The sequence below is a fragment of the Salmo trutta genome, chromosome 12 (genome assembly GCF_901001165.1).
Source record: "Salmo trutta chromosome 12, fSalTru1.1, whole genome shotgun sequence".
Taxonomy (NCBI): Eukaryota; Metazoa; Chordata; class Actinopteri; order Salmoniformes; family Salmonidae; genus Salmo; species Salmo trutta.
This window is the reverse complement of record NC_042968.1, coordinates 81,894,454-81,919,255: the sequence shown is the minus strand read 5'-3', so window position 1 is coordinate 81,919,255 and position 24,802 is coordinate 81,894,454. Positions and strand designations below refer to the sequence as shown.

The following is a 24,802-nucleotide window of genomic DNA, read 5'->3' as shown; positions in this document are numbered from 1 at the left end:
GGCTGTAGTTTCTTAATTAAATTCTGCTCTCTGGGTCTTGAAATGCTCATCCATGCAGAATGTATGTCTTGTCCGCAGAATGTTCTCTAAGGAAATCATTGTTATAGAGGTAATCAAGTGTTCATTTCGTCTTACAAGCTGTTATCCGAAAATATAATGAAGCAGGCCTATATTGGAATTATAACTCTTGGTCTATAATTTAAACAGAAGCACTCTCTCAAGTCTCAATATTCCATCCTCGATCAAAAGGGCAGTCAATTGAGAAAAATGTCGATCATGTGTCTGTACTTTGCATTGGACAATGTCGTTGTCAGTAACCGCTACCGATTGGTTTGCAGCTTTATATTGGATGACGTACCTGCCTATCATTTTTAGCACCAACAAGCTAGATTGGCTGCCGTGTCTTTTACTTTCTACGCATTTCTATTTTCTCATTTATTTATTTTTCAACGTCCCTAGCTGACCTCAAGCCAAGTGGGGGAAAAAATGCTGACGGTTTAGCTGGCCAATCAGATTGAGTAAAGCAATATTAAAAAATGTTGTTCTCCAATGCGTTCACATATAGACAGACCTACATTATGTTCTGACTGGCAAGAAATAAAGAATAGTGACCCCCCTTCCTCGTACCCCCTCCGTGTGCCCCCTCCTCGTACCCCCTCCGTGTGCCCCCTCCTCGTCTAGACAGTGACAGGTGTGTGTGGTGTGTGCGCGCGCGCTTGTCTGATGTCTAGACTGGAATAATCAACCTTAAACTGAGATGAAGTTAATGTTTATTGTATATTCTAAACGTGGGGTATTAGTTGCAGGCAACACCACGATGTTGAACGTATCTGCAAAATCCCAAGTGTCATCTACGTTCTCATACTTATCAGGAGGTTATGTTTCATGAATAAAGCTATGTTGTAGGATAATTGGGCTACGTGTGTCATAGCATAATAACAATAATGCGCGTGCTTCGGCCTACTATATTAGATTATGAAAGACAACATGAAGAGAACCATTGAGAAAATGTAGCCCATTAAAATGATATAAACGTATTTCCTTTTTCGCTTAGTACAGCAAGACAAATCTCATAACTACAAACAATGTACAGTATAGCTGGGTGTTGAGTCAAACAAACGCCATTTCTCATGGCAGTAGCCTAAATGTTCTTCCCGATTTGTAGATTTCCGGATATTGTGAGACGTGTACTTTTAGTTGATTACGAGCGCCATCTGGCGGATATTTGTATGTCATTTTATTATGGGTTCAGGTTCAGGGGAGGACACTCAGTGTCACAGAGGCTGTTAACTGCTAGACTATTAACCTACATATAAAAACAATATTCGGTGGTAGACATGACACCAACTGAATACAACGATCATTCTTTTGAACATGTCCTAACACTTTAAAATCAATTAGGCATAGCAGGCATATTTATGGATTCATCTGGTCTAAATCGTTTTTATGGATTAATCTGGTCTAAATCGTTTCTACAGTTACTTATTATTTTAAACAAAGCACTATTTATTGATGCAATGAACAAAATTATTTCATCAATAAGTGGAATTTGTAGCTGTTCCATGAATGATTGATATAATAAAACATTGGGAGAATATTGCTAATTGCTAAGGTATCTCGTATCCAGCCCTTCTCTACTACTAGGCAGACTGGTGTCTTTAGTTCAAATTCACAACTGGGCGCCTTTCTATACTGTTGAAAACTGTATACATGACTTCACAAACGCTCTTGTTTACAGTTGCTGGGGAAACGTCTAACACCCGCCCCGGGGAGGTTCACATTCAGCCACCACTGCGCCTAAAGATCAGTGGCATTGACATTTTGTAGTAACGGAGGAAAAACAATAACTTGTCATACGAAAAGGTGGGTGTTTGTCAATTAATTTCAGTAATTTCGTTTTACTGTTCATAAAGGTATGTGCTGATATAGGGTAATGAGAGAAAACGCAATTAGAGACCTACGTTCTATTTTCTTCATTTCTCACAACCTGTCACTTTTTTATTTTATTTATTTTTATTTCACCATTATTTAACCAGGTAGGCCAGTTGAGAACAAGTTTTAATTTACAACTGCGACCTGGCCAAGATAAAGCAAAGCAGTGCGACACAAACAACAACACATAGTTACACATGGAATAAACAAACGTACAGTCAATAACACAATAGAAAAAAAGTCTATATACAGTGTGTGCAAATGGCGTGAGGAGGTAAGGCAATAAATAGGCCATAGTGGCGAAGTAATTACAATTTAGCAAATGAACACTGGAGTGATAGATGTGCAGATGATGATGTGCAAGTAGAAATACTGGTGTGCAAATTAGCAAAAAAGTTAATAAAAACAATATGGGGATGAGGTAGGTAGATTGGCTGGGCTATTTACAGATGGGCTGTGTACAGCTGCAGCGATCAGTTAGCTGCTCAGATAGCTGATGTTCAAAGTTAGTGAGGGAGATAAGTCTCCAACTTCAGCTAGTTTTGGAATTTGTTCCAGTCAATGGCAGCAGAGAACTGGAAGGACAGGCGGCCAAAGTAGTTGTTGGCTTTGGGGATGACCAGTGAGATATACCTGCTGGAGCGCGTGCTACGGGTGGGTGTTGTTATCGTGACCAGTGAGCTGAGATAAGGTGGGGCTTTACCTAGCAAAGACTTATAGATGACCTGGAGCCAGTGGGTCTGGCGACGAATATGTAGCGAGGACCAGCCGACGAGAGCATACAGGTCGCAGTAGTGGGTGGTATATGGGGTTTTGGTGACAAAACGGATGGCACTGTGATAGACTACATCCAGTTTGCTGAGTAGAGTGTTGGAGGCTATTTTGTAAATTACATCGCCAAAGTCGAGGATCAGTAGGATAGTCAGTTTTACAAGGGTATGTTTGGTGGCGTGAGTGAAGGAGGCTTTGTTGCGAAATAGGAAGCCGATTCTAGATTTAATTTTGGATTGGAGATGTTTAATATGAGTCTGGAAGGAGAGTTTACAGTCTAGCCAGACACCTAGATATTTGTAGTTGTCCACATATTCTATGTCACAGGCGTCAAAGTGAGTAGACCAAGGTGCAGCGTGGAATATGTTCATCTTGTAGTTTAATGAAAATAGAATGAACACTTTACAAATAAACAAAATGACAGCAGACAGTTCCGTCAGGTACTTACAACTAAAACAACTACCCACAAAAAACAAAGGAAAAACAGGCTGCCTAAGTATGGCTTCCAATCAGAGACAATAATAGACACCTGCCTCCGATTGGAAACCATACCCGGCCAAAACATAGAATGCCCACCCACCTATCACACCCTGGCCTAGCTAAACAGAGAAAACACAGCTCTCCTAGGTCAGAGCGTGACAGTACCCCCCCCCCCCCCCGCCAAAGGTGCGGACTCCCGGCCGCAAACCTGAACCTATTGGGTAGTGTCCGGGTGGTCATCTATAATTGGCGGCGGCTCTGGTTCGGGGCATAGCCCCACACCGCCCGCTGATCCCCCCGCTTCTGTGTCGCCGGAGGAACCAAACCGTGGATCAGCGCCGGAGGCTCTGAACTGCCGACCGCTGCTGAAGACTCTGGGTTGCAGGCCGCCGCTGAAGACTCTGGGCTGCAGACGTCGCGGAAGACTCGGGGCTGCAGACCGTTGCTGAAGACTCGGGGCTGCAGACCGTCGCTGAAGACTCCGGGCTGCAGACCGTCGCTGAAGACTCCGGGCTGCAGACCGTCGCTGAAGACTCCGGGCTGCAGACCGTCGCTGAAGACTCCGGGCTGGAGACCTTTGCTGGAGGCTCCGGACTGAAGAGCGTCGCTGGAGGCTCCGGGCTGAGGAGCGTCGCTGGAGGCTCCGGACTGGGGAGCGTCGCTGGAGGCTCCGGACTGGGGAGCGTCGCTGGAGGCTCCGGACTGGGGAGCGTCGATGGAGGCTACGGACTGGGGAGCGTTGCTGGAGGCTCCGGGCTGAGGAGCGTCGATGGAGGCTACGGACTGGGGAGCGTTGCTGGAGGCTCCGGACTGAAGAGCGTCTCTGTAGGTTCCGGACTGGGGACCTTCGCTGCAGGCTCCGTCCCATGGATCATCGCTACTGGTTCCACGCCATGGATCATCACTGGAGGCTTTGTGCCATGGATCATCACTGGAGGCTCCTGGCCATGGAGTATCACTGGAGGCTTCGTGCCATAGATCATCCCTACAGGCTCCGGACCATGGATCATCACTGGAGGCTTTGTGCCATGGATCATCCCTACAGGCTCCTAGCCATGGATCATCACTGGAGGCTTCGTGCCATGGATTATCACTGGAGGCTTCGGACCATTGATCATCACTAGAGGTTTCCTACGGGGAGCTGGAACCGGTCTCAACAGACTGGGGAGACGCACAGGAGACTGGGTGCGCAGAGCAGGCACAGGGTATACTGGGCCGTGGAAGCTAACTGGAGGTCTGGTGCTTAGGGCTGGCACAACCCGCCCTGACTCGATGTTGACTTTAGCCCGGCAAGGGCGGAGCGCTGGTACAGGACGAACTGGGCTGTGCTAGTGAATGAGGTGTACCGTGCGTAGAGCAGGCGCAGGATAACCTGGGCCGAAGAGACGCACTGGAGACCAGATACGTTGAGCCGGTGCACTTCTCCCTGGCTGCCAGCCAACTCTAGCACGGCAACGGTGAGGAGCTTGCACCGGGCGCACCGGGCTGTGAGTACGCACTGGCGACACAGTGCATATCACCGCATAACACGGTGCTTGCTCGGTCACTCGCTCCCCACGGTAAGCACGGGGAGTTGGCTCAGGTCTTAAACTCGCCTTTGCCAATCTACCCGTGTGCCCCCCCCCCCCCCCCAATTTTTTTTTGCGCTGCCTCTCGGGCTTCCGTTGTTGCTTTCTTGCCTGTTCCTCCCAGTATCGCCGTTCCGCTTTCGCTGCCTCGATCTCCCATTGAGGACAGCGATACTCCCCAGGCCTTGTCCAGGGTCCTGCCCCATCCAGGATCTCCTCCCAGGTCCAGTCATCCTGCCCACGCTGCTTGGTCTTCTTGTGGTGGGTAGTTCTGTCACAGGCATCAAAGTGAGTAGACCAAGGTGCAGCGTGGAATATGTTCATCTTGTAGTTTAATGAAAAAAGAATGAACACTACAAATAAACAACAAAACAAAATGACAGCAGACAGTTCCATCAGGTACTTACAACTAAAACGGAAAACAACTACCCACAAAAAATACAGGAAAAACAGGCTGCCTAAGTATGGCTTCCAATCAGAGACAACGATAGACACCTGCCTCTGATTGGAAACCATACCCGGCCAAAACATAGAAAACAAAACATAGAATGCCCACCCACCTATCACACCCTGGCCTAGCTAAACAGAGAAAACACAGCTCTCCTAGGTCAGAGCGTGACATTCTAAGTCAGAACCGTCCAGAGTAGTGATGCTTGTCGGTGATGTTAGTAACCTGTCACTTTAAAAAACAGGTTATGGATAATTTGAAAGACCATTTCACTTTTTCATTCTTCAGAGGTCCTTGTTCATGCCAATTTCATCACTGAAACTCCTCCTAGTCCTGTATACAGGTTTTTGGAGTGTCATATCATGCAGTATGGAAAAATGACAATGTAATAATTTCTCTACTCAGATGGCAGACCCAGCAACAGACAAAGTGCTTATAACAGAGACTGCTGAACTGTCTTCATGTTCTGTGCCATCCTACTTGGACCCCTATGAGCGCTCTGTAAAATACATGGAAAGTCATCAAATTCTTCAGATCTTTCAGGTGAGAAAAGCACTTTACTTCTGAAGTGAAACAAAAGTTGGTGATCATGAAACATGGGCATAGAGTGTTTCCAATCTAATCATCTTTTTGTGTGATCTTTCTACAGGAGATTGCTGAGAACCTGGTTTTTGACAGGCCAGACGATCCTCTTCAGTTCATGTTAGAACAGGTTAGATGACTCCTTTATGTTTTTAGATAAAGGCCTAGAGACCATACAGATATAATAACAAGGCCTATTACATGTTTTGCCTGGCCTCTTGGCATCAAGGCAGTAATACTGCCCAGGCAACCTGAACCCTTTTAAATCCTTTCATTGCGCTTTTTTTACCCTGTGTGTATTGCCACATATAAACAGAGGATGAGAGTTGGGTTGTTTAGCAGAGGTGGTGGGTTGTTGTTGGGTTGTTGTTGGGTCACCATGAATCCCCTGCACTATGTAGCCTACATTATAAACTGGGTGGTTCGAGCCCTGAATGCTGATTGGCTGACAGCCGTGGTATATCAGACCATATACCACGGGTATGACAAAACATTTATTTTTACTGCTCCAATTACATTGGTAACAAGTTTATAATAGCAATAAGGCACCTCGGGGTTTGTGGTATATGGCCAATATACCATGGCTAAGGGCTGTGTCCAGGCACTCCTTATCCTAAGAACAGCCCTTAGCCATGGTATATTGGCCATGTATCACACCCCCTCGTGCCTTATTGCTTAAGGATATAACTGCTCAGTAATGGAAAGTCACCCTTTTTCCTGCTCAGGTACAATTGAAGATTCGAAACAGAGAAGAATCCAACAGCAAACCAGAGAAAATAGAGTAGGCTAGCAGCCTGTTCTACCATGCACTGCAGAAGACAACTGCATCATTCAGTCATGAGTAAAACGTAATTCATTGCTCACAGTGTCGTCTGTATATCTCCGGGGGGACTCCAAATCACCAGCTAGCATAGGCCATTCACAGGAATACACATAGGCTATGTTACACTATAAACTGCCTCAGCAATGTATAGACCAAGTCTTAGTAAAATGGCAATGATTGTGAAGTAGGCTAGCTATTTTATAGTCCAAATTACAATTTAGCAAGACCAGACATACAAACAACCTTGTGATACAATTTTGATATCTCAATTGCAGAATAACTTCAATGCAACAGAAGTATACAAAACAAATATTTATTTTTTATTTAGTATCCCAGGCAGACTGTTCAATGCTCAGCCAGTCACCAAATAGGCTATTCAGATGAGCCACTATAATGAAGCAATCTGGGTTTAGACGTTTTCAAGACATTAAGTCAAAGTTTCATTAATTGTAGGTTAAAGCTCATTAAAAAGCATTAACGACATGAATCAAATCAAAATGATTGATTCTCTAATTTTTTTTGAAGGATTTTTTTTCTCTGGCTATCTCTATAATGTATTGCTATCATCTGGGCACCTGGCCTTTTCCCACCCTCCCTTCTAGCCTATTTAATCTCAGAAAATAACCTATATGCTTAATATAATTTTTCCCACTTTCTTCCTCCACTTTTTCATTTTAGAAAAACATACTGTACTCTGCCTGTGAAGGAATGGCCACTACAGGCCCTTGTGCTATCTGTCTGCCACAGCTACACATCGACCTTGAAACTCCTGATGCGTTTCATTTCATTTGAGTAAGCCCCCGTGGCACCACAGCGTTGTAAATAATGAGACTCTGGGGAAACAATAATTCTTCAGAATTTGAATTCAATGTAATTCTTCAGAATTTGAATTCTATCCTCTTTAAGCCCATCACTGATAATAGATAGGACCATGGTAACTAGGTCTGTTAGCCACCATAGCAAGAAGACTGTAGAAAGTGCCATGTTATGTCACCATGGAGACAGACCGGTACCATGTGTAGTTTACATAGTGATAGATCAAGCGACGCACACTATCTGATCTATGCTTTTCATGTTTCAAGATGATTCTCCAATCATTGTAAAGACTGCAAGCCATGGCAGATCGAGAAAACAGAAAAACATAATGCTATGGTTATAACGAGTGATCATCCAGTTATGACATACTGTATGCAGTGGATAAACTTTAAACCAAGAACATGGTCATAGTTTCACATTTGGAATAGGCCTAGGCATACTCAGTTGCCACTTGGCAGAACTGTTATAAGTGAGCAGCCTACATGAAATCTAGCAACAATGACAACACTTTTTGGACCAGTTTCCCAATTTGGTGGTCCATTAAGTTTTGGTTTTGCGGAAATACAGTCATTAAAGTTGAGAATCAACTGTCTGTTCCAAGGTGTTATCTTGGGTCACTTTTGTTTGTAATGACTCAGGATTGTCTTGCTTTTACAATAAACATTCATAACTAACCTAACAGGTTTCACAATCTCATGTTACTTCAATGAAAGACCAGTCGTGGGGAGCGTTCATTCTTTATTTGGTTGTGGATGTGTCTCACAGGTCACTCTGTTTACCAAGGTAAGCCTTTATCTGTGTTTGTTTTCACATTTACTACACATATGACGCTTCAGTGATATTTAAAATACACTCTTAGAAAACAAATGGTGCTATCTAGAACCAAAAAGGGTTCTTCGACTGTCCCCATAGGTAGAACCCTTTTGGGTTCCATGTAGAACCTTTTCCATTGAGGTTCTCTTATGTGGACAGCCGCAGAACCCATTTGGAACCTTTTTTTAAGTGTACCACAATAATGGGATACTCATGAAGGTCAAGAGGTCTGTGAGTTGATCTAGATTGTACCTCAGTTTTGCCTGGGCTACTGGTGTTACCAAATACATCTTACTGTAAACATAATAGTTTTTGCAACTTGCATAACAATTTTTAAGTTTTATTTAGTAGGATCTTCACTTGTATTGTGGTTTGCAATGACAGGGCACGGATCAGTTCCCTACTAACACTGTTATTTACAGGATTTTGTATGAAAATTAGTGATTTTGTCTGACTCTGATAGATCTAGTATTCAGTCTGTCTGAAAGAAGGTTGTAGACCGGTATTAATCATACTGGTCGGTTTTATAGTTCTATTTTCTTTATGAGAATCTGCTGTCACACAGATTCCTGTCTCCCTGAGAACAACAACACCTCTCAATCTGACACCATGTACATTTGATACACACCAGTATTTACAGGCCCCAGTGTCACCTGAATCATCATAACGCATTGGGTTTTAAGTCCAGTCTGGTCTTGTACTTTTAGAATTTACTTGTTGTTCATTAATACATTTATAGATGTAAAAATGTTTATGCCATTACCTTGACTATAGTGACTGGTTTAGTTTATAACTGTCTATGCAGAAATGTTAAGCACATCTACTCATTTATGTTTTACTTTTGATACAGAGAAGAAACATGACACCTGATTTGGACACCAAGGACCGCTGCTTTAGAGCCTTGATTATCTGGGGCAATTTGGTCATTGCAGTAAGTTTGACTAATATGAAATAGTGAGGGGCAGCAGGTAGCCTAGTGGTTGGGCCAGTAACCTAAAGGTTGCTGGATCGAATCCCCGAGCTGACAAGATAAAAATCTGTCGTTCTGCCCCTAAACAAGGCAGTTAACCCACTGTTCCCCGGTAGGCCGTCATTGTAAATAATAATTTGTTCTTAACTGACTTGTCTAGTTAAATAAAGGTTTAAAAAAATATTTGAAAAAAAAAAAAAGTATTTACCTCTGATTTCATTTGTCTCAACTACTGACTAGGTATCCCCCTTTCCCCTCTGTTTTCAGTGCTGCGGGATTGCCTTGATGGCCATGTGTATCTTCTTCATATCGGATCGGGGCGGATTGTATGTTTTAGTGTATGCCACAGGAAATGACAGCATCTGGAGGGGAGCCTGGATAGGCCTTTTCACTGGGTTTGCCCTTTTCTGCACGTCGATCTTGGGAATGCACGCCATAGTTGTGTCCAAAAGAAAGATCCTACTAGCTGTGAGTTGTTCTGCTATACCCTATCACATCTCCAACAATAACATTTTAAAGGCATTCTATGCCTGTATACTTATGCTATTAAAGGCATTCTAATATTATCCTTTTGACTGAAAAACATAATTGGTTTGGCCTGCTGGAACATTTGGCCAGAAAACTCATGACTCAGACATGTTTTTGTTTTAACTGTAGTACATCCTCCTGATGGTGATCATATATGCATTTGAGGTGGCATCAGCTATTACTGCTGCAACACATAAAGACTGGGTAAATCATTAATATTAATATATTGTTAAAATGGTCTTGGCATATTATATTTCAGATTTTGCTACACTCAATATTATGATAAAAAAATAGAATAAAGGATCCCGAGTGGCGTAGCAGTCTAAGGCACTGCATTGAAGTGCTAGAGGCGTCACTACAGACTCTGGCTCGATCCCGGGCTGTATCCCAACCGGCCGTGATCGGGAATCCCATAGGGCGGCGCACAATTGGCCCAGCATCGTCCGGGTTAGGGGAGGGTTTGGCCGGGGTAGGCCGTCATTGTAAATAAGATTTTGCTCTTACCTGACTTGCCTAGTTAAATAAAGTTGAAATAAAAATGTTAAATAAAACCAGTGTTTGGCTATCTTCTCAACATTTTGATGCATCTCCTCAGTTTGTCCCCGACCTCTTCCTGAAGCAAATGCTACAGAACTACAACAAACCACTACCAGATAATCTGCCCAGCACCCAGGACCAGATCTATGTAATCAACAGGATAACAGAAACATGGAACCGGTTCATGACTGAGGTAACTAGGCCTACCTCACTGGTCACAGACATCAGTTCACCATTTAGTTTTGATTTGCATTTGGTTGAGTTGACAACTAACATGAATTCAATGTGAAATCAACAACAAATGTCACCATGTTATTGGATTTAGGTTAAAAGATGGTCGAGAAAAAGATTAGATGTCCTTACATTGATGATTTTTTGCAAATCCAATCAGTTTTCCATATTGATTAAACATCAAATTTTTGGGTTGAAATGATGTGGAAACAACGTTGATTCAACCAGTTTTTGCCCAGTGGTACTGACTACTTGATTATGATTTATTATTTACTTACTGTTCTATACTACCACAGTTTGGTAATGTAAAATCGTTTATGGTCTTGAACTGTCCCTATTAACTGACGCATTTTAGTAACCAGAGTGCTCCTCTTGCAGTCTAAGTGCTGTGGAGTGTACGGGCCAGAGGATTGGGTGAAGTATGAGTCCCACTTCAGGCAGCAGAACACAGATGCTGATTATCCTTGGCCCAGACAATGCTGTCAGCAGGACGCTATGGGAGCCATCAGCCATTTAGAGGCCTGCAAAATCGGGGTTAGCCCTTTCCTGCATGCACAGGTAATTCTCAAAGCTGACTTTGTCAATGACCACACTGAAATGTTCACCATCCCCTCATTATTGAGTGCCCCACAAACCCCAAAAGACTGAGGGAGTGCAGCAAAAATGGTTTAGCAAAGGGTTCCCTAGCTAACAAGCTGGCTAGCAGTAAATAACGTTATCTAACGTTAGCTAGGGTTGCTAGCGTGATAGATCATTTCATGTTCAAGCTACCATGAAAATACATATCTAATTGTTAATTGAAAAAATTATAAGTAATATTTTTTATAAAGTGACTTACCGAGTTTTTATTGTGAATAGTTCTTCCATGAACGGACAATGAAGAACCATTTAATAACCTTTTTTGTTTTTTTAGCTTCGATCTGAATAAAGTGTGGTTAAATGATGGAGGTGCCTAGAGGGGTTATACTCCATTAAACAGTACAGCGCTCTAATATAAAATGTCATCTATCTTTCTTTTAGGGTTGTTATGATTACATTGCTGGTCCTTTGATCAGACACGGCTTTGGAGTCTCATGGTTTGGATTCGCCATATTGTGTTGGACAGTGAGTAAAGACTTTCTTAGCCATAAGCATGAAATGTGTTTTGTATGCAATAGTACAGTATTCAAACAAATCTGCACTGCAGAAACAAATGTAGTTGCTCTAGCATTGAGACAATGTATGCATTAATCAAAATAAGTTTTGTTTCATCATGTAGGCCTAAATATTGTAAGATGGCATTACTTAAAATTCCCCTTAAAAGGGCCAATCAGCAGTAGAAACAATATCAAAGCATGTCCCCACCACTGTTTCGATAAAAAAGTGAAGGATAGGGCTGGAGAAATATAATCACTCTTAAATTCAGAAACAGAGCGATGGATGCAGACCTGACCATCCATGACATAAAAATGAAAGTTCTAACCATGTTTAGAGGCTATACAGTGTTTGTTTACATTCACTTTGTTTACAAACACTAGTCACTTTACCCCTACCTACAAGTACAAATTACCTCAACTAACCTGTACCTCGTTATTGTTATTTTATTGTTACTTTTTATAATTTTTTATTTCGTTTATTTGGTAAATATTTTCTTAACTCTTTCTTGAACTGCATTGTTGGTTAAGGGCTTGTAAGTAAGCATTTCACGGTAAGGTGAAACCTGTTGTATTCAGCGCATGTGACAAATAAAATTGGATTTGAGTTAAACAAGCTTATATTTTGGGTTCTGATGGAGTACAACAGTTAAACTAAGCTCATGAGTCATGAGAATCAGTGGGTACATATAGTGAATTTATAATCTCAAAAATTGATGTAGCAACTGTTGATTGCCCCTTTAAATGTGGTGGAAAAAAATAGGATAAAAGCGATATGGAGAATTGGATCAACGGTTTTCTTTGTTTTTCCCTGCAGTTCTTTGTGATACTGGGAGTCATTTTCCACTACACTCAGTTGGATTTCTGAGGATGACCAACAAAGAAATCTTCAAAAAAACTTCAGTTCAGACCTACCAGTAAAGAAGTAATGCAAATATAACACTTTTTTGTTATGATCAACAAATAACCTTACAATTCATTACATTTTAATGTCTCTAATCAAAATTAAGAGAACCAATAAATGTACTAAATAGAATTTTATTTTTCAAATTACCTTTCTCAAAAAAGTTTGGAAATTGTCCCATACAATAATCTGTACTCTTAATTTTTTGTTGCTATACATAATACATTCAATTTTGCTCAATACAAAATTGTACAGGTTACAAGCGTAGTATTATGTCAACACAGCTGCAAACAACCAGAATCCCTGTTCTGATATCTTTTTAAATCTTCACAACATTTAATGCATAGTGTTTGAGTCCTCTTTTTCACAATCTACACCATTATAAGTGCCAGCACATCCATTTCCCTCAATTCCTTTTGATTATAACTCAAAACAGTTCTCAGCAAAGCTTCGTTTTTAAGATAAAATTATCACATCAGACACTTTAGGTATTTCTGTCATCTGGCCTCCTCATTCTAAAAGCACATCGGACTTTACCAAAACATTACTTTACAAACCAATAAAGAGAACACACTCTGTCCATCTTAAAAGTATCAACAAAAAAACAACTAAGAATTGGTCAAGTGTGTTAATGACTATCTATAGATTAATAATTGGATAAATAAATACTATTACAGTCCATAATACAATTAAAACTAACAGAGCAGTTTTCTGCAGTTCTCATTACGTAGAATGTTGAAAAAACACTACCCTGATACTGTTAGGATAAAAGCTGATCACAGTGACAATAGCTGGACGTCAGCGGGTTCATACTATATGAAGTCATTATTCAGTTCGCAAACATATTTAAGACAAAAGGTATAACTAATAACAAAGTAGCTAGCTAGTACTGAAGGTACAACTGTCTTTGCCAAAAGGCAATCTTGTGATTGCTAATGACGAGATGTAAACAAATAAACTACCGGTACATGGCTTCTCTGAAATACCAATGGCAATATGGGTTGATGTAACATTTTCCTCTCTTTGGCTGTCTATCCTTCATATGCACATTACAAAATATGTCTAACATTTGAATAAAAAAAATATCATTTGAATATTGATAATTACTGCATATGATTTGGGCTGAAGGAAATACACACATCTTCACATACCACGAGTCCAGATTACTTATTTTAGTGCAGGATAGAGAGGTGATTGGTGGAGCATTGGAAACAAAGAAACTGTTATTTTCCCCAAATAGTTTCATATCAAAGGTAGATTTATAGACCCAATATTGATCAAATCATTTACATTAGTCCAAGAACAGGGAGGATGAAAAGGAGGATAACCAGAGTAGTGTTGAGAAACATAGTCTGAGGGGCATGTAGCTACATGACTGGTTAAACTGTCCGGTGTCTCATTCAATCTGCCTGTGGTTTCTGCTGTCAAATATCATGGACCTCCTCTGTGGCTGATAAAAGCAGCTGGTCGAGGTCTCCAGTCTCTGTCCACTCTTGGGTATTGTCATTTTGTTCCGCAGGGTCACCCCCTCTGGGGTCCTGAGGTTCTCTGCCATCTCTTTTGAAAAGACATCAAGTGCTGATGTTTCAGTTGGACTTCTGATGGGCGAGAGGATGAGCTTGGCATCATCCCCCAGCGGTGGGTGATCCATGATGGGAAAGGGTGGACTGAACAAGATGAGGCTCTGTGGTCTCTGGCGGTTCCTAAAGGATGGCCTTTGTAGAACCGTAGACCTTTCAGGTCTTGGACAATCAGAAAAGGCCTCTGCATTGGAGGAGCGTTTCCTCCTCAGCACCGGTGGGTCTGAAGTAGCTGTAGTTTTATTAGTCTCTGTAGATTTCTCTGCAATAGGCTGCCTTATTTGGGATTTGGGCACTGGCTCCTTATTTTCCAACTCCTCCTTTAGATCCCTCATAGAGGGAAGAAGAGGTACAGGATCTAGTTTATCTCCCCTGGTTTTTGTGAATTCTTTCTCTGGTCCCTTTCCTGCACCAGAGCCCTTATCTTGCCTGGGATGAGGTATGTGGCTGTACTGCACCTTGGGGGGGATGACAGGCACGGCTTTAGCCTGACACGTTTTTACCATGAAGGCCGTCCTGACAGACGACACACTGACGGGGGCCGAGTTCCGGCGCACAGGGGCCTGTCGATGGCTCAGGAACAGCTCCAGTTCCTGGGACAGGCCGTTGGATTTGGTCTCAGACGGTGTCACTGCCCCTCTCTGAATGGAGGACAACTCAGCTGATTCAAGGTTTTGCTGATTAGAAATGTCTCTGATGCGTCGATGTCCTAAATCCAAATTGAGTGAGTAGGGCCTGTGTTTGGAAAAGCTGTTCTGCTCTATTTTTTCTGAATGAGATGCTTCATAAGACATCTGTCTGTGAAACCTCTGGGATGAGGAGGTGTTTTTCTGTTTGGCTGTGCAGCTGTTTCCTCTTTGTGTTCTCGTTGCATCATCACCGACCAGGGTGGTTTTGGAGGGTAAGGGAAGTAGATGTGTGATTTTGGTCTCTGTTTTGCTGCTGCATGCCTGAGAGCTATTTCCTGGGAACACTTCAATGCTCCTAAAAGGACATGATCCATTTGTTGATTTGTCATCTCTAGATAGAGGAGGAACGTTTAGTTCTTTGGAGCTCAAACCTTCTTCTGCAGAACAAGACGATGACACATCTAGATTTCCAAACAAATCCTTAAGTGTGGGTGAATGGAGAGGACTGGTTACCCACTGTTTGGTGGAGCGGAAGACCTCCTCCCAAGGTTCCTCCTCCAAGTCCTCCAACTCGGAGTGTCCTCCACATCTATCCTCATCGTCTTGGTGTGGTAGCCCCAAGGTGTGGTGGGGTCTTTCTTCCAAACATATTGAAAGCCTCTCAATGCCTCCCATGACAACTGACAAAGCATTCTTTCCATTGTCATGGAAAAGCCCTTTGACCCCATCTTGACTTTTACTTTTCCCTGATGGCTCTTTTCCTTTCTCTGCTACAGACATGCCTATGTCTGTTGCGACATCCCTTGGCTGCAAACTCTTTGTGACCTGGCTTTGTTGAGTAGAATGTAAACTTGGCTCTGCGAGGTGAGTAACCACAGGCCGTGGCTTGACGAAAGTGGGTTTATCGGTTTCTGGGAGCTTAGATTTTGAGCAAGTGTGTAGTTTGTTTTTTGTTTTATCTGTTGAATCAGCAGCGTGTAGAGGTGTATTTTTCATATCTGTGCCGACCATGAAATGTAACATTTTGTCATTTGGACATTGTGTGTCTGAGGAGTGCTTTCTTGCTGTGTGTGCTACTGTGTCAGCACCATGATAGGTCAGTGCAGGCCTGACGGGCATCAAAGGCTGTCCCTTATATAATAACGAGTGAGTTGGAAGGCTGCTTCTTCTTTTTGCTGGAGCATCTGGCATTGCCTTAACATCCTCACAAGTTTTCTTAGTGGAACAGAAAACAGGCATAAACTCCTCATCCATAATGTCAATCTCAGGCTCAGTAATTTTCAGCTCAAGATGGAGGTCAGACCACAGCTCTTCCTTGATAGGTAAAGATCCCATATCCTGCAAAAACATGAATTACAAATGCTTATTAAAGCGACGGTCATTGTCATTGTGTTATTCTTTGTATATTATCTGTGATGAAGCACAGTGTTAAACTGGAGAGTAAACATACCAGTTGTGTCAGTTCTTTTGGCTCATACTGTGGTGCTGGCGGGTTGTCCAGTTGTTTCCCAGGAAATTGCTGTTTCTCTTGATCTTCCTCTCTTGTGGTGGGAGTGGAAGACTGTCTCCGGTCAGATACTTCCACCTTCCCTTGAACATCGTTCACCTCTCCTTCACTTCTCGAAACTAATAAAATAAATAGATATGTAATTATTTTATTAATAGACAATATTACCATGGATGATGAGGAAGGTTTTTAATCTGAGCGCACACACACAGGCTTTTTTCTATGTTAACAGGTGAACATGACCTACCTTCTGTCACCCTTTTGAAAACTGCCTCCTCTCTGCTCCTCTCCTTTGCTGGTCTCTCCTCCTTTTCCAGAGGGGTTGAGCTGCTGTTACTATAGATACTGCTCTCACTCACAACACTGCTCTCTCCAAGGGGGTGCTCTCTGTAACTTGAGCTGGCACTACTGTCACTCTGTTCTGACTGAGAGGTCTCTCTGCTTGGTTTCAGAGCAGCTGCAGCAGGCCTCTCCTTCCCTTGTGCCCTGCAGGGAGTGCTGTTGGAGCTGATGACTGCAGACACCCTCAGGGGCACAGACACAGCAAAGGGCTCTGATATGTTGAGAGCCTTGCGCTGATGCCTGGGGGAGGACTCTGGAAAGAGACTTCCAGGGAAGGAGGGCCTGGATGCACTGCTGTGGGTGGAGCCAGAACACAGCATCCTCCTGTTCTTAGGGGAGCTGGGCTGGCAGCTGCTGAGGTCATCATCGCCTTTGAAAACCTTCAGTTGTTCGGGTAGAGCCTTCTGCTGTGGTGGTGAGACGCGTGGAGAGCCCCTTCTCTTCATGTTAGGGCTGCTGCCACCTGTGGCCTCGCTCGATCTCTTCATCTCAAACTCCCGCCCCTGGTCCTGTTCACTGACATCATGGAGCGTGTCAGATTCAAGTGTTCTGGATTTTATGCCGGGCGCAAAGAAACCGTTGGCCCCGCCTGCTGAGCTGAATTTTCCTGCCTTGTCATCATCTGTGTTGGAAATCAAACGAGAAGCAAATTGTTAGATACACATCGTCTCAGCCTTATTTACAAAGCAAATTAAGATTTGTTTATAGGAGAGAGAACTGCTGTGAGTAGATTTAACGATGACACAAGTGTTTTGTATACAATGTAGTGCATTCAGCCCCACCTGTCTGCAGAGAGCACAAAGAGTCCATGCTTCTCGCTGGTCGGATAGCTGCCTTTTCTGTGAACGAACAATGTAGTCATGTTATTTTATTCTGTATCATAATCTTAATTATTTCAAGTAGCATGTTTATTTGTGTGATATTAATTTTCATTTGATCATTTAATTTATCATGGGAAACATAGTAAGATAGTACACATTCTATTGCAACCTTGATATATCATTTAGCCTTAGCAGTGAAATGGGTTCACTATATTGGTTGATAAGCGTTTTCATCATGCTTTACCTGTGATATTCTGTGCTTTCATAAACACGCTCCCATTCCGGCTCAGTCTTCCCTTAGAGTCCGTCACAGACTTGCCCAGGTTGAAGATGAACTTCCACTTCTTCGATTTCCCAGAAACCTTTCCTCTGACAGACAGGGAGATGAAGTACGTTAACAACATGGCTTGTTCGGATGTTATTTGTTGAAGTTCAATGTGTTCATTGAAGAGCAAAAGCAAAATGTACAACAAAACAATACAAATGAACATACATATTGCTAAAACAGTACAATCAACCTAGACTTATTTGCAGGGTATTTTACTGTGTACTCTGTTTCGGGGTTATTGTTAGATTGTATACTATGTTTGACCAGGTGTTTTTTGATTCATGTTTTCACTGCCAAATGTATCCAGGTGCCTGGCAGCCCAGAGGATGTGTATTAAGCATGTTTGTTAAGTATACTAAATAAATCAGTCAGTTGAATTCTCATCCATCTCACTTGGTATCCGATATGTCTATGACGGTATGGTACAGTGTGGCAGTGCTGGTGTAAGGTAGACTGTTCTCCCGTTGTCGCTCTTTCCGTGCTGGGTGGTTAGGGCTCAGGGAGCGGGCCTGGGCCTCCTCTAGGCTCATCAGCTTCATTGGCCCACCCTGGCCACTGATAGGAAGAGTGGCATACTTCTCCCCACACATCAAACTGGGTCCTGTAGCGAAACAATGTCTTTAAAAAAAATCCTTTTGGCATCAGGTAGAAAGGAGGACAGTAAATACAATGTGTTTTCCAATGGCAACATAAAATTAGGATAAGAGTGCAACAAGCAAGAGGGCAACATTCAGGAAGTCTCTAAATGCACACAATCAACACTTTCAAACAACGTACCTTCTTTCGTTTTTATTGGTGCAGCTGCATGGTTGAAGATCTGCTCAGTGTGATTTAAAATGAACTCAACCACAGTCTGCTGAACCCTCACCTGCTGGAAAGCCATGTCCCCATTGCAGGATGTAATTTCAATATCTTTCGAGCTACAAAACACATAGCCAAACGGGAAGTAGAAATGCTTTCAGTCACAACCAAGGAGGTATTTTACATTAAATATCAGCTGGAGTATAACTCAAGCAAAATGGAAGAACAAAATATAGTTATCATATAAGTGTTTTAGTATGTTTTGGATAAGGTGATATTGGTTTGTGTACAATTAGTGTAGAGCTCACCGCAATAGGTTTGGAGCCCATACCAAGGCCAGGTTGCGGGTGTGCATGTTAGTCTGGGGACTTAAGGTGGCCAGGTGGGCCAAATGCTTGGTAAGATATTCCAGAGTCCTGAAGAGAGAGGACAAACACAATTTGTTTAGCTTTTTAACCACATATAAACAATGGAAAGGTACATCACAGAGGCAGCAAAAGGGCTGATGTGAGTTTTACCTAAAGTGGGGGAGTGGTAGCTCTTTAATGACGTCCTGGATATGTTGTAGCCTTTCATGGTCCTCCTGGACTGAGACGGTGTCCTACACAGTAAAAGTCAAGTATTATCAATGTTGCATGTCATTCTTTCTTTGAATGTGACTCACTATTAAAGGACTCATTCCTAATATAAATCAAAGAGACATTCTGGTTAACAAAGTGGGCGTATTACGGACAGGTAGAGACCCTACCTCTTTGAACAGTACTCACAGTGAATTTCTTGTAAAGCTCATAAGTGAGCAGGGGATTGGGTAGCTCCCTGAAGTACAGCTTGCATAAGGAGCCCACACAGTGGATGTCCTGGAGGTACACCTCCTTTGTGAGGTCAGGGCACAACTCAGAGCAAAATTCCTGTCTGTAAGTAAGCACACAAACACATGGTTATCAATACAGCTGGAGACGTATGACGCTTCCACACTCCTCTAGTAATGTATATGTATGTTTTGTAAGATTGAAATGTAGAAACGTGTGTTTATATTGGATAGACATAAGTTGTCCAACATGGTATGTTCACAATGGCCTAAATCTATAAACTTACTGTTCAAACATGCTAAGTATAGAGCACCAAACACCAACTTTGACTTCCTTGTCCTAATACTTTTGGAAGGCACTTTAGGTGGCTAAAATAGTTACCTTAGTCGCTGGATATTGGAGGTGACTCCCGAGAGCCTGTATATTCCATCCACAACACCATGTTTCTCAATGAACTCTGCACATGTCCTTAAAACTTGAGGAACTGAAAAAAAAATATTGAAAAAAAGATTGTTTTAACCATACATTCGACATCAAAAGACACACATACATAGAAAACCAAATAAAAAAAATTGGAGGGTCCAGTCTGGCAACATACAGATTTTAAGAGGTGAAGGTCAACATATAACACTGTCGTCACTAGGATTTTGTTTACTAAGTTATGTGAATAAGCTATGATTTATAAGAGAAATTGTAATATAGGTTTTCTGTAATAGGCAACTTTTTCAGTCTAGGGAGGTGAATGGCAAACGTGGCAACTTGGGTTTTAGCAGTTAGGAAAATTCTGGCATTCCATTTCAACTGCTGACATGAAGCAGAAAGAGGAGTGCCTCTGTGAACTAGACAGGGTCAGTTTAAAGGTCCAATGCAGCCATTTTATCTCAATATCAGATCATTTCTGGGTAACGATTAAGTACCTTATTGTGATTGTTTTCAATTAAAATGGTCAACAAGAAACAAAAATAGCTTTTTGGCTAGGACTGTCTGGGAGTGGTTTGAGTGGGGAGGGGAAAACGGAAAACTTGCTGTTATTGGCAGAGAGGTTTGGAACTCTTTCTTATTGGTCTATTAACTAATTTACCGACTGGTGAGACCAAAACTCCATCCCATCAAAACAGGCAAAAATTTCAGGCTGTATTTTCAAAAAGCTCTTACATTAAAAGGGCATAATCAATAATTTTCAGAATTTCACAGTATTATTCCAGCCTCGTAGTGTGGAAATACAAATAAACCACACGAAATCACGTTTTTTGACTGCACTGGACCTTTAATACTGTGTGTGCTATAAACAGAATCTGGATCTTTGGCTCATTCTTTGAGTCAACCCTTTTTTTCCATGACAGAGAAGGATAGAGAAGGGCAGTTTGGGAGAAACAGATTGCCATTAGAATAAATTGTATCAGTACTTATTTATTCTAAACATACTTTAGACAGTAGCTCTGCTTTTTATTCCATAAGGTTGTTGATTGTGAAGAAGGTGGAATTTCTCAGGAAGTTAAACATGGTTTGTTTGTTTCAGAGGAAGGTGGACACACCCAAATCCTTGCAGCTGGTATTACTTGTGACACTTCCTCTAATAGAAAATGGCCTTTCAAAATGTTACCACCCAATTCTCTATTGCTTTTGAAACTTTATTCCCTAGTGGGGTCTCTTTTCTTACATTTACATTTTAGTTATTTAGCAGACGCTCTTATCCAGAGCGACTTACAGTAGTGAATGCATACATTTCATTAAAAAAAAATTCTCCGTATTGATCCCCCGTGGGAATCGAACCCACAACCCTGGTGTTGCAAACACTCTGCTCTACCAACTGAGCCACATGGGAAAATATGTTATCTACAATTCTGTATTCAGGAGGAACGTAGGGTCGCTTTCTACACTAATATATTATTGGAAATCAAGGGACACCTTTATAATACATTTAAACTGAAAATAAAATATGTATAGCTCCTCTTTTGCACAGTATAGCATAGACTACAGCAGTTAATATGTTAGTTTTTCTTTCAGCATAGCAAGGAGGTAGACTAACGTTTTGCCAAAATGATTCCACTCTGGACTGAAATCGGCAAACCATTATATTCAACAACCTTAGAAGAGAAACGTAGCCTTGTTTAGGGGCAGAACGACAGATTTTTTACCTTGTCAGCTCGGGGATTCGATCTTGCAACCTTTCGGTTACTAGTCCAACGCTCTAACCACTAGGCTACCTGCCGCCCCATGATGAGGCCCTTCCCAGAACTCTTTACAATGGGATGAGGAACCATCTGGCCAGTGGCGTGGCCCAGTGACAGTGGATTGTTTAACATTTTAGCCACACAATGACAAGCGTGGATGTCTTGTCCCCAGAGAATGCAGAGCTATTGTATATAAGCTATACAATACCTTATAGTGGAACAGTGGCATAGATCAATGTCAGCTTAAACATCGTTTCCCTTACTTTCAGACTCTTAACATATCTCATGAACAACAACCTGAACAATAAAATCAGTACGCACGTAGACATGAGGATGTCGCTGATATGCAGCTGAACATTAGCCAAGCAAAACAAAAACAATTCATTCCAGCTTTGGAGCTTTGAAACAATCTGCCCAGAGGTTCCCATGGGCTGTATGAATGAAAGTCTGTTCTCCCACATCTGAACAGACACTCGCAGTGACATGCCTGTGGTCAAAATGGTAGCTGCCTGGTCCGAATGGGATTTGATTCAACATTACTTTTGAGTATTTGCTCAGAACGAAACTCCTGCTTGCCTGGAAATTTTCTCGTGGATTCAAAAGGAATCTAAGAATACGGCTTATTGAATGAGATGCTGTTGATTGTTAAATTGGATAACATCCTCGTAGGTAAATTGTCTGTGTAAATGAAGTCATTATAAAACATTCTTTCTCTTCCCTATCTAGGGTCAGACAGAGTTAGTGACAGTCAACAACAGCTGATATTGCAGTGTCATGTCAACAAAAGCAGATATCATCACAAGCCACTTGTAATTGACAAATAAAAACTAAAAGTATCATATTAGCCATATACAGTAAATTATAGTCCCTTCTCCCCCTGTAACAGAAACATGTGTCTTGTGTAAAAAGGATCTACTTGATCAATTCTGTTTAGCTGTTAAATCGGTTCAATCTGTTCAAAGTAAAAGGTTTCCAAGTCACATCGCATGACCTCACTTCATACAACTATTTTTACCTCCATTCAAATACTATCTGGGTAAACACACCCATCCTCAAATTGTTGTCTGAATTCTGATCTGTCGGCTGCTACTGCCCCTGTGAACAGTGTTGCCCACCCAGAATCCTCACACAGAGACAGAGAGCGAGACAGAGAGCGAGACAGAGAGCGAGACAGAGAGCGAGACAGAGAGCGAGACAGAGAGCGAGACAGAGAGCGAGACAGAGAGCGAGACAGAGAGCGAGACAGAGAGCGAGACAGAGAGCGAGACAGAGAGCGAGACAGAGAGCGAGACAGAGAGCGAGAGAGAGAGCGAGAGAGAGCAAGACGCAGGCCTCTTGGTGAGAAGTTGACAAAAACACCAGGAGCCACACCCTAAGTAACAAATCCCCTCTGTGGGTGCGTAAAGGACTTCATGAAATGTAAAACACATGTCCATTGATGTCCAAATTGCAACATACATCTGCATCACACACCTGAATAAACTAAATAATGTACTGTCTAACTGTTAACTATGTAAACAGCTGGGATCTTTCCTAACCAATTTCTCACACACACAAGTTTACCAAATCATCCAAAGCAGAGGTTTAACATATTCTTTGCCCAAAAACATAGGTGTTGAATAAGGCTCAATCTAATTAACATAGGTGTTGAATAAGGCTCAATCTAATTCAGAATTCTCCTAAAACCTTAGAGGTGTTCCATACAGAACATGTATTGATAATTCAACTGCACCATTACATATCCTGTATCGAACAGTCATCGAGAATTCGCTGTGAATTTAGGAAAAGCTGTTCTCAGACCAAAGTACCAACATTGTAATAGCTCAATAAAAAATGAAAATGTCTACCTAATCTAGACCAAGTTGTTAAATTGTTAAGTGTTTGGTCTGAGAACACCTTTTCTCAATGTAGGTGGATTTGGAAAAATGTTTTCGAAATCATCCTGTATTATTATTTTTCCATTATCATAACTATTATTATTTGTTGTTTATTCAGGTTATTACTATGTTTAATAAATCTGAAAACATGAAATATGACAATGCCCTCAATAAATCCAGTACACATTAAATAATGACTATATATGGACCAATAATTGGGCTCTGTTGCTGTAACAGTTTGTTTGCATTCTGAATTCATGAGGTCATTATTATGGGACATGATGAAATCTGCTGAAATCTGCTAGAAAAGGGAAGCAGCAGGAAAGGGAAGCAACATAATAAACATCGAAAGAAACTAGTTTACCGTCTTTTCCTGAATTCTGTAGATGTTCTGTCAAGTCACAGTCAAATGCATTCTCACTTCCTTTCTTTTTGGACCTCTGCTTGGCTCCTTTATTCTTCATCTGGATCCAGTTATTAGTCCAGGAGTTCAGAACAAACAAATCCTCAAATATACAATCATTGATCCAACAGACCCTGGGAAAGGCTAAAATTGAAGCCCAAAAGTAAAAATCATACAAACCGCCCAAAAAGGATTCATCCACTCACATCTTGACCAACAACACTAACAGTTTGGGAGACTGAAAAGTCCTTGTGAGAAGAATAAAGTTGACGTCACTTTTCCTTTTAGCTTCTTAGTGCTTTATACATTTCCAATCAATCTATCAAAAATATAAGGGAAAAACCATAGTCAGTTATAATTGTGAAATATCTGGAAATGTGGATTGGGAATGGCAGTCCTCTGAAGTGATTTATCCCAGAAGGATTTGCAGAAACAGCATCAGAATTAGTTGGTTTCCTGTTGTAGTTTTTTTACTCAGTCTGCCTGTCTTTTTTCGCTCCTCTTTTCCTCCCGCCCAGACAATCTCCCTTTTCTTTGGCTCCCCTGTATCTGTGGAGATGTACCCAGTGAGGCGCAGGAATATTGTTTCTGTGTTTGTTTCTTTATCCTTCTTGCTTCCAGTTTTCAATTTATCCATGTTTCGAAGGTCATGGTAGTTGTGGCACTGGAGTGGCATGGAGGTTTGAAATTTCAAGACTGTGAGAAGGGGAGGGAAGTGAAGTCAGGGGAGGGGAATAGCTGACTGCTGTTTCTCTGGTTTAGAGATTACTGACCCCTTTTATCCACACTTTTTTTGTTGCCATATTCCTAACAGGAAATGTGCTCTCTGCCTTCCTGAATGCTCCCAAAGTACACAATTTCCTGTACAGAGAGCCTTGTTTGGAAAACAAAAACAGTTCTGAAGTAAGAGGGAAGTGGGGGGGGGGGGTGAAATGAGGGCTTGAAGGGCGCAGATGGGGAAAGGGGGGGTGGACACATGGTTCTTGTTACTGACT

General features: G+C 41.9%; 2 protein-coding genes across 4 annotated transcripts; one reads left to right on the top strand and one right to left on the bottom strand.

The window, feature by feature from the left end:
* The first annotated feature begins 3 nt into the window (after nt 1–3).
* Nucleotides 4–13,630, top strand: LOC115204414 (uroplakin-1b). Of its 3 annotated transcripts, XM_029769959.1 has the most exons (13): nt 18–109; nt 1,739–1,863; nt 5,605–5,742; nt 5,849–5,911; nt 6,507–6,629; nt 7,283–8,203; nt 9,084–9,164; nt 9,471–9,671; nt 9,861–9,935; nt 10,327–10,461; nt 10,878–11,057; nt 11,520–11,603; nt 12,450–13,630. In XM_029769959.1, the coding sequence occupies exons 7-13, from the start codon at nt 9,093–9,095 to the stop codon at nt 12,498–12,500; spliced, it is 798 nt and encodes a 265-aa protein (XP_029625819.1). In that variant the 5' UTR covers nt 18–109; nt 1,739–1,863; nt 5,605–5,742; nt 5,849–5,911; nt 6,507–6,629; nt 7,283–8,203; nt 9,084–9,092; the 3' UTR covers nt 12,501–13,630. The 3 variants fall into 3 exon arrangements, with proteins under 3 accessions (XP_029625820.1, XP_029625819.1, XP_029625818.1); XM_029769958.1 differs by having other exon boundaries at nt 6,507–8,203; XM_029769960.1 differs by lacking the exon at nt 9,861–9,935 and having other exon boundaries at nt 4–109; nt 6,507–8,203.
* On the bottom strand, nt 12,655–24,550 carry LOC115204412 (rho GTPase-activating protein 31). Its single transcript, XM_029769954.1, has 12 exons — nt 23,769–24,550; nt 19,735–19,837; nt 19,312–19,456; nt 19,063–19,145; nt 18,853–18,960; nt 18,521–18,663; nt 18,137–18,344; nt 17,660–17,784; nt 17,377–17,433; nt 16,500–17,216; nt 16,196–16,371; nt 12,655–16,083 (listed from the first exon to the last, which is right to left on the bottom strand). Exons 1-12 carry the CDS (start codon nt 23,866–23,868, stop codon nt 13,933–13,935), a joined length of 4,116 nt encoding a protein of 1,371 aa, XP_029625814.1. The 5' UTR covers nt 23,869–24,550; the 3' UTR covers nt 12,655–13,932.
* Nucleotides 24,551–24,802: the final 252 nt, after the last annotated feature.

Coding starts and splice junctions, on each gene's coding strand:
- LOC115204414 (XM_029769959.1), top strand. CDS start 9,093: ATGACACCTGATTTGGACACCAAGGACCGCTGCTTTAGAGCCTTGATT. Junction 9,165..9,470: donor GGGGCAATTTGGTCATTGCA/GTAAGTTTGACT, acceptor CTCTGTTTTCAG/TGCTGCGGGATTGCCTTGAT. Junction 9,672..9,860: donor AAAGAAAGATCCTACTAGCT/GTGAGTTGTTCT, acceptor TTTTAACTGTAG/TACATCCTCCTGATGGTGAT.
- LOC115204412 (XM_029769954.1), bottom strand. CDS start 23,868: ATGAAGAATAAAGGAGCCAAGCAGAGGTCCAAAAAGAAAGGAAGTGAG. Junction 19,457..19,734: donor TCCAATATCCAGCGACTAAG/GTAACTATTTTA, acceptor GCTTACTTACAG/ACAGGAATTTTGCTCTGAGT. Junction 16,372..16,499: donor TTTCAAAAGGGTGACAGAAG/GTAGGTCATGTT, acceptor TTATTTTATTAG/TTTCGAGAAGTGAAGGAGAG.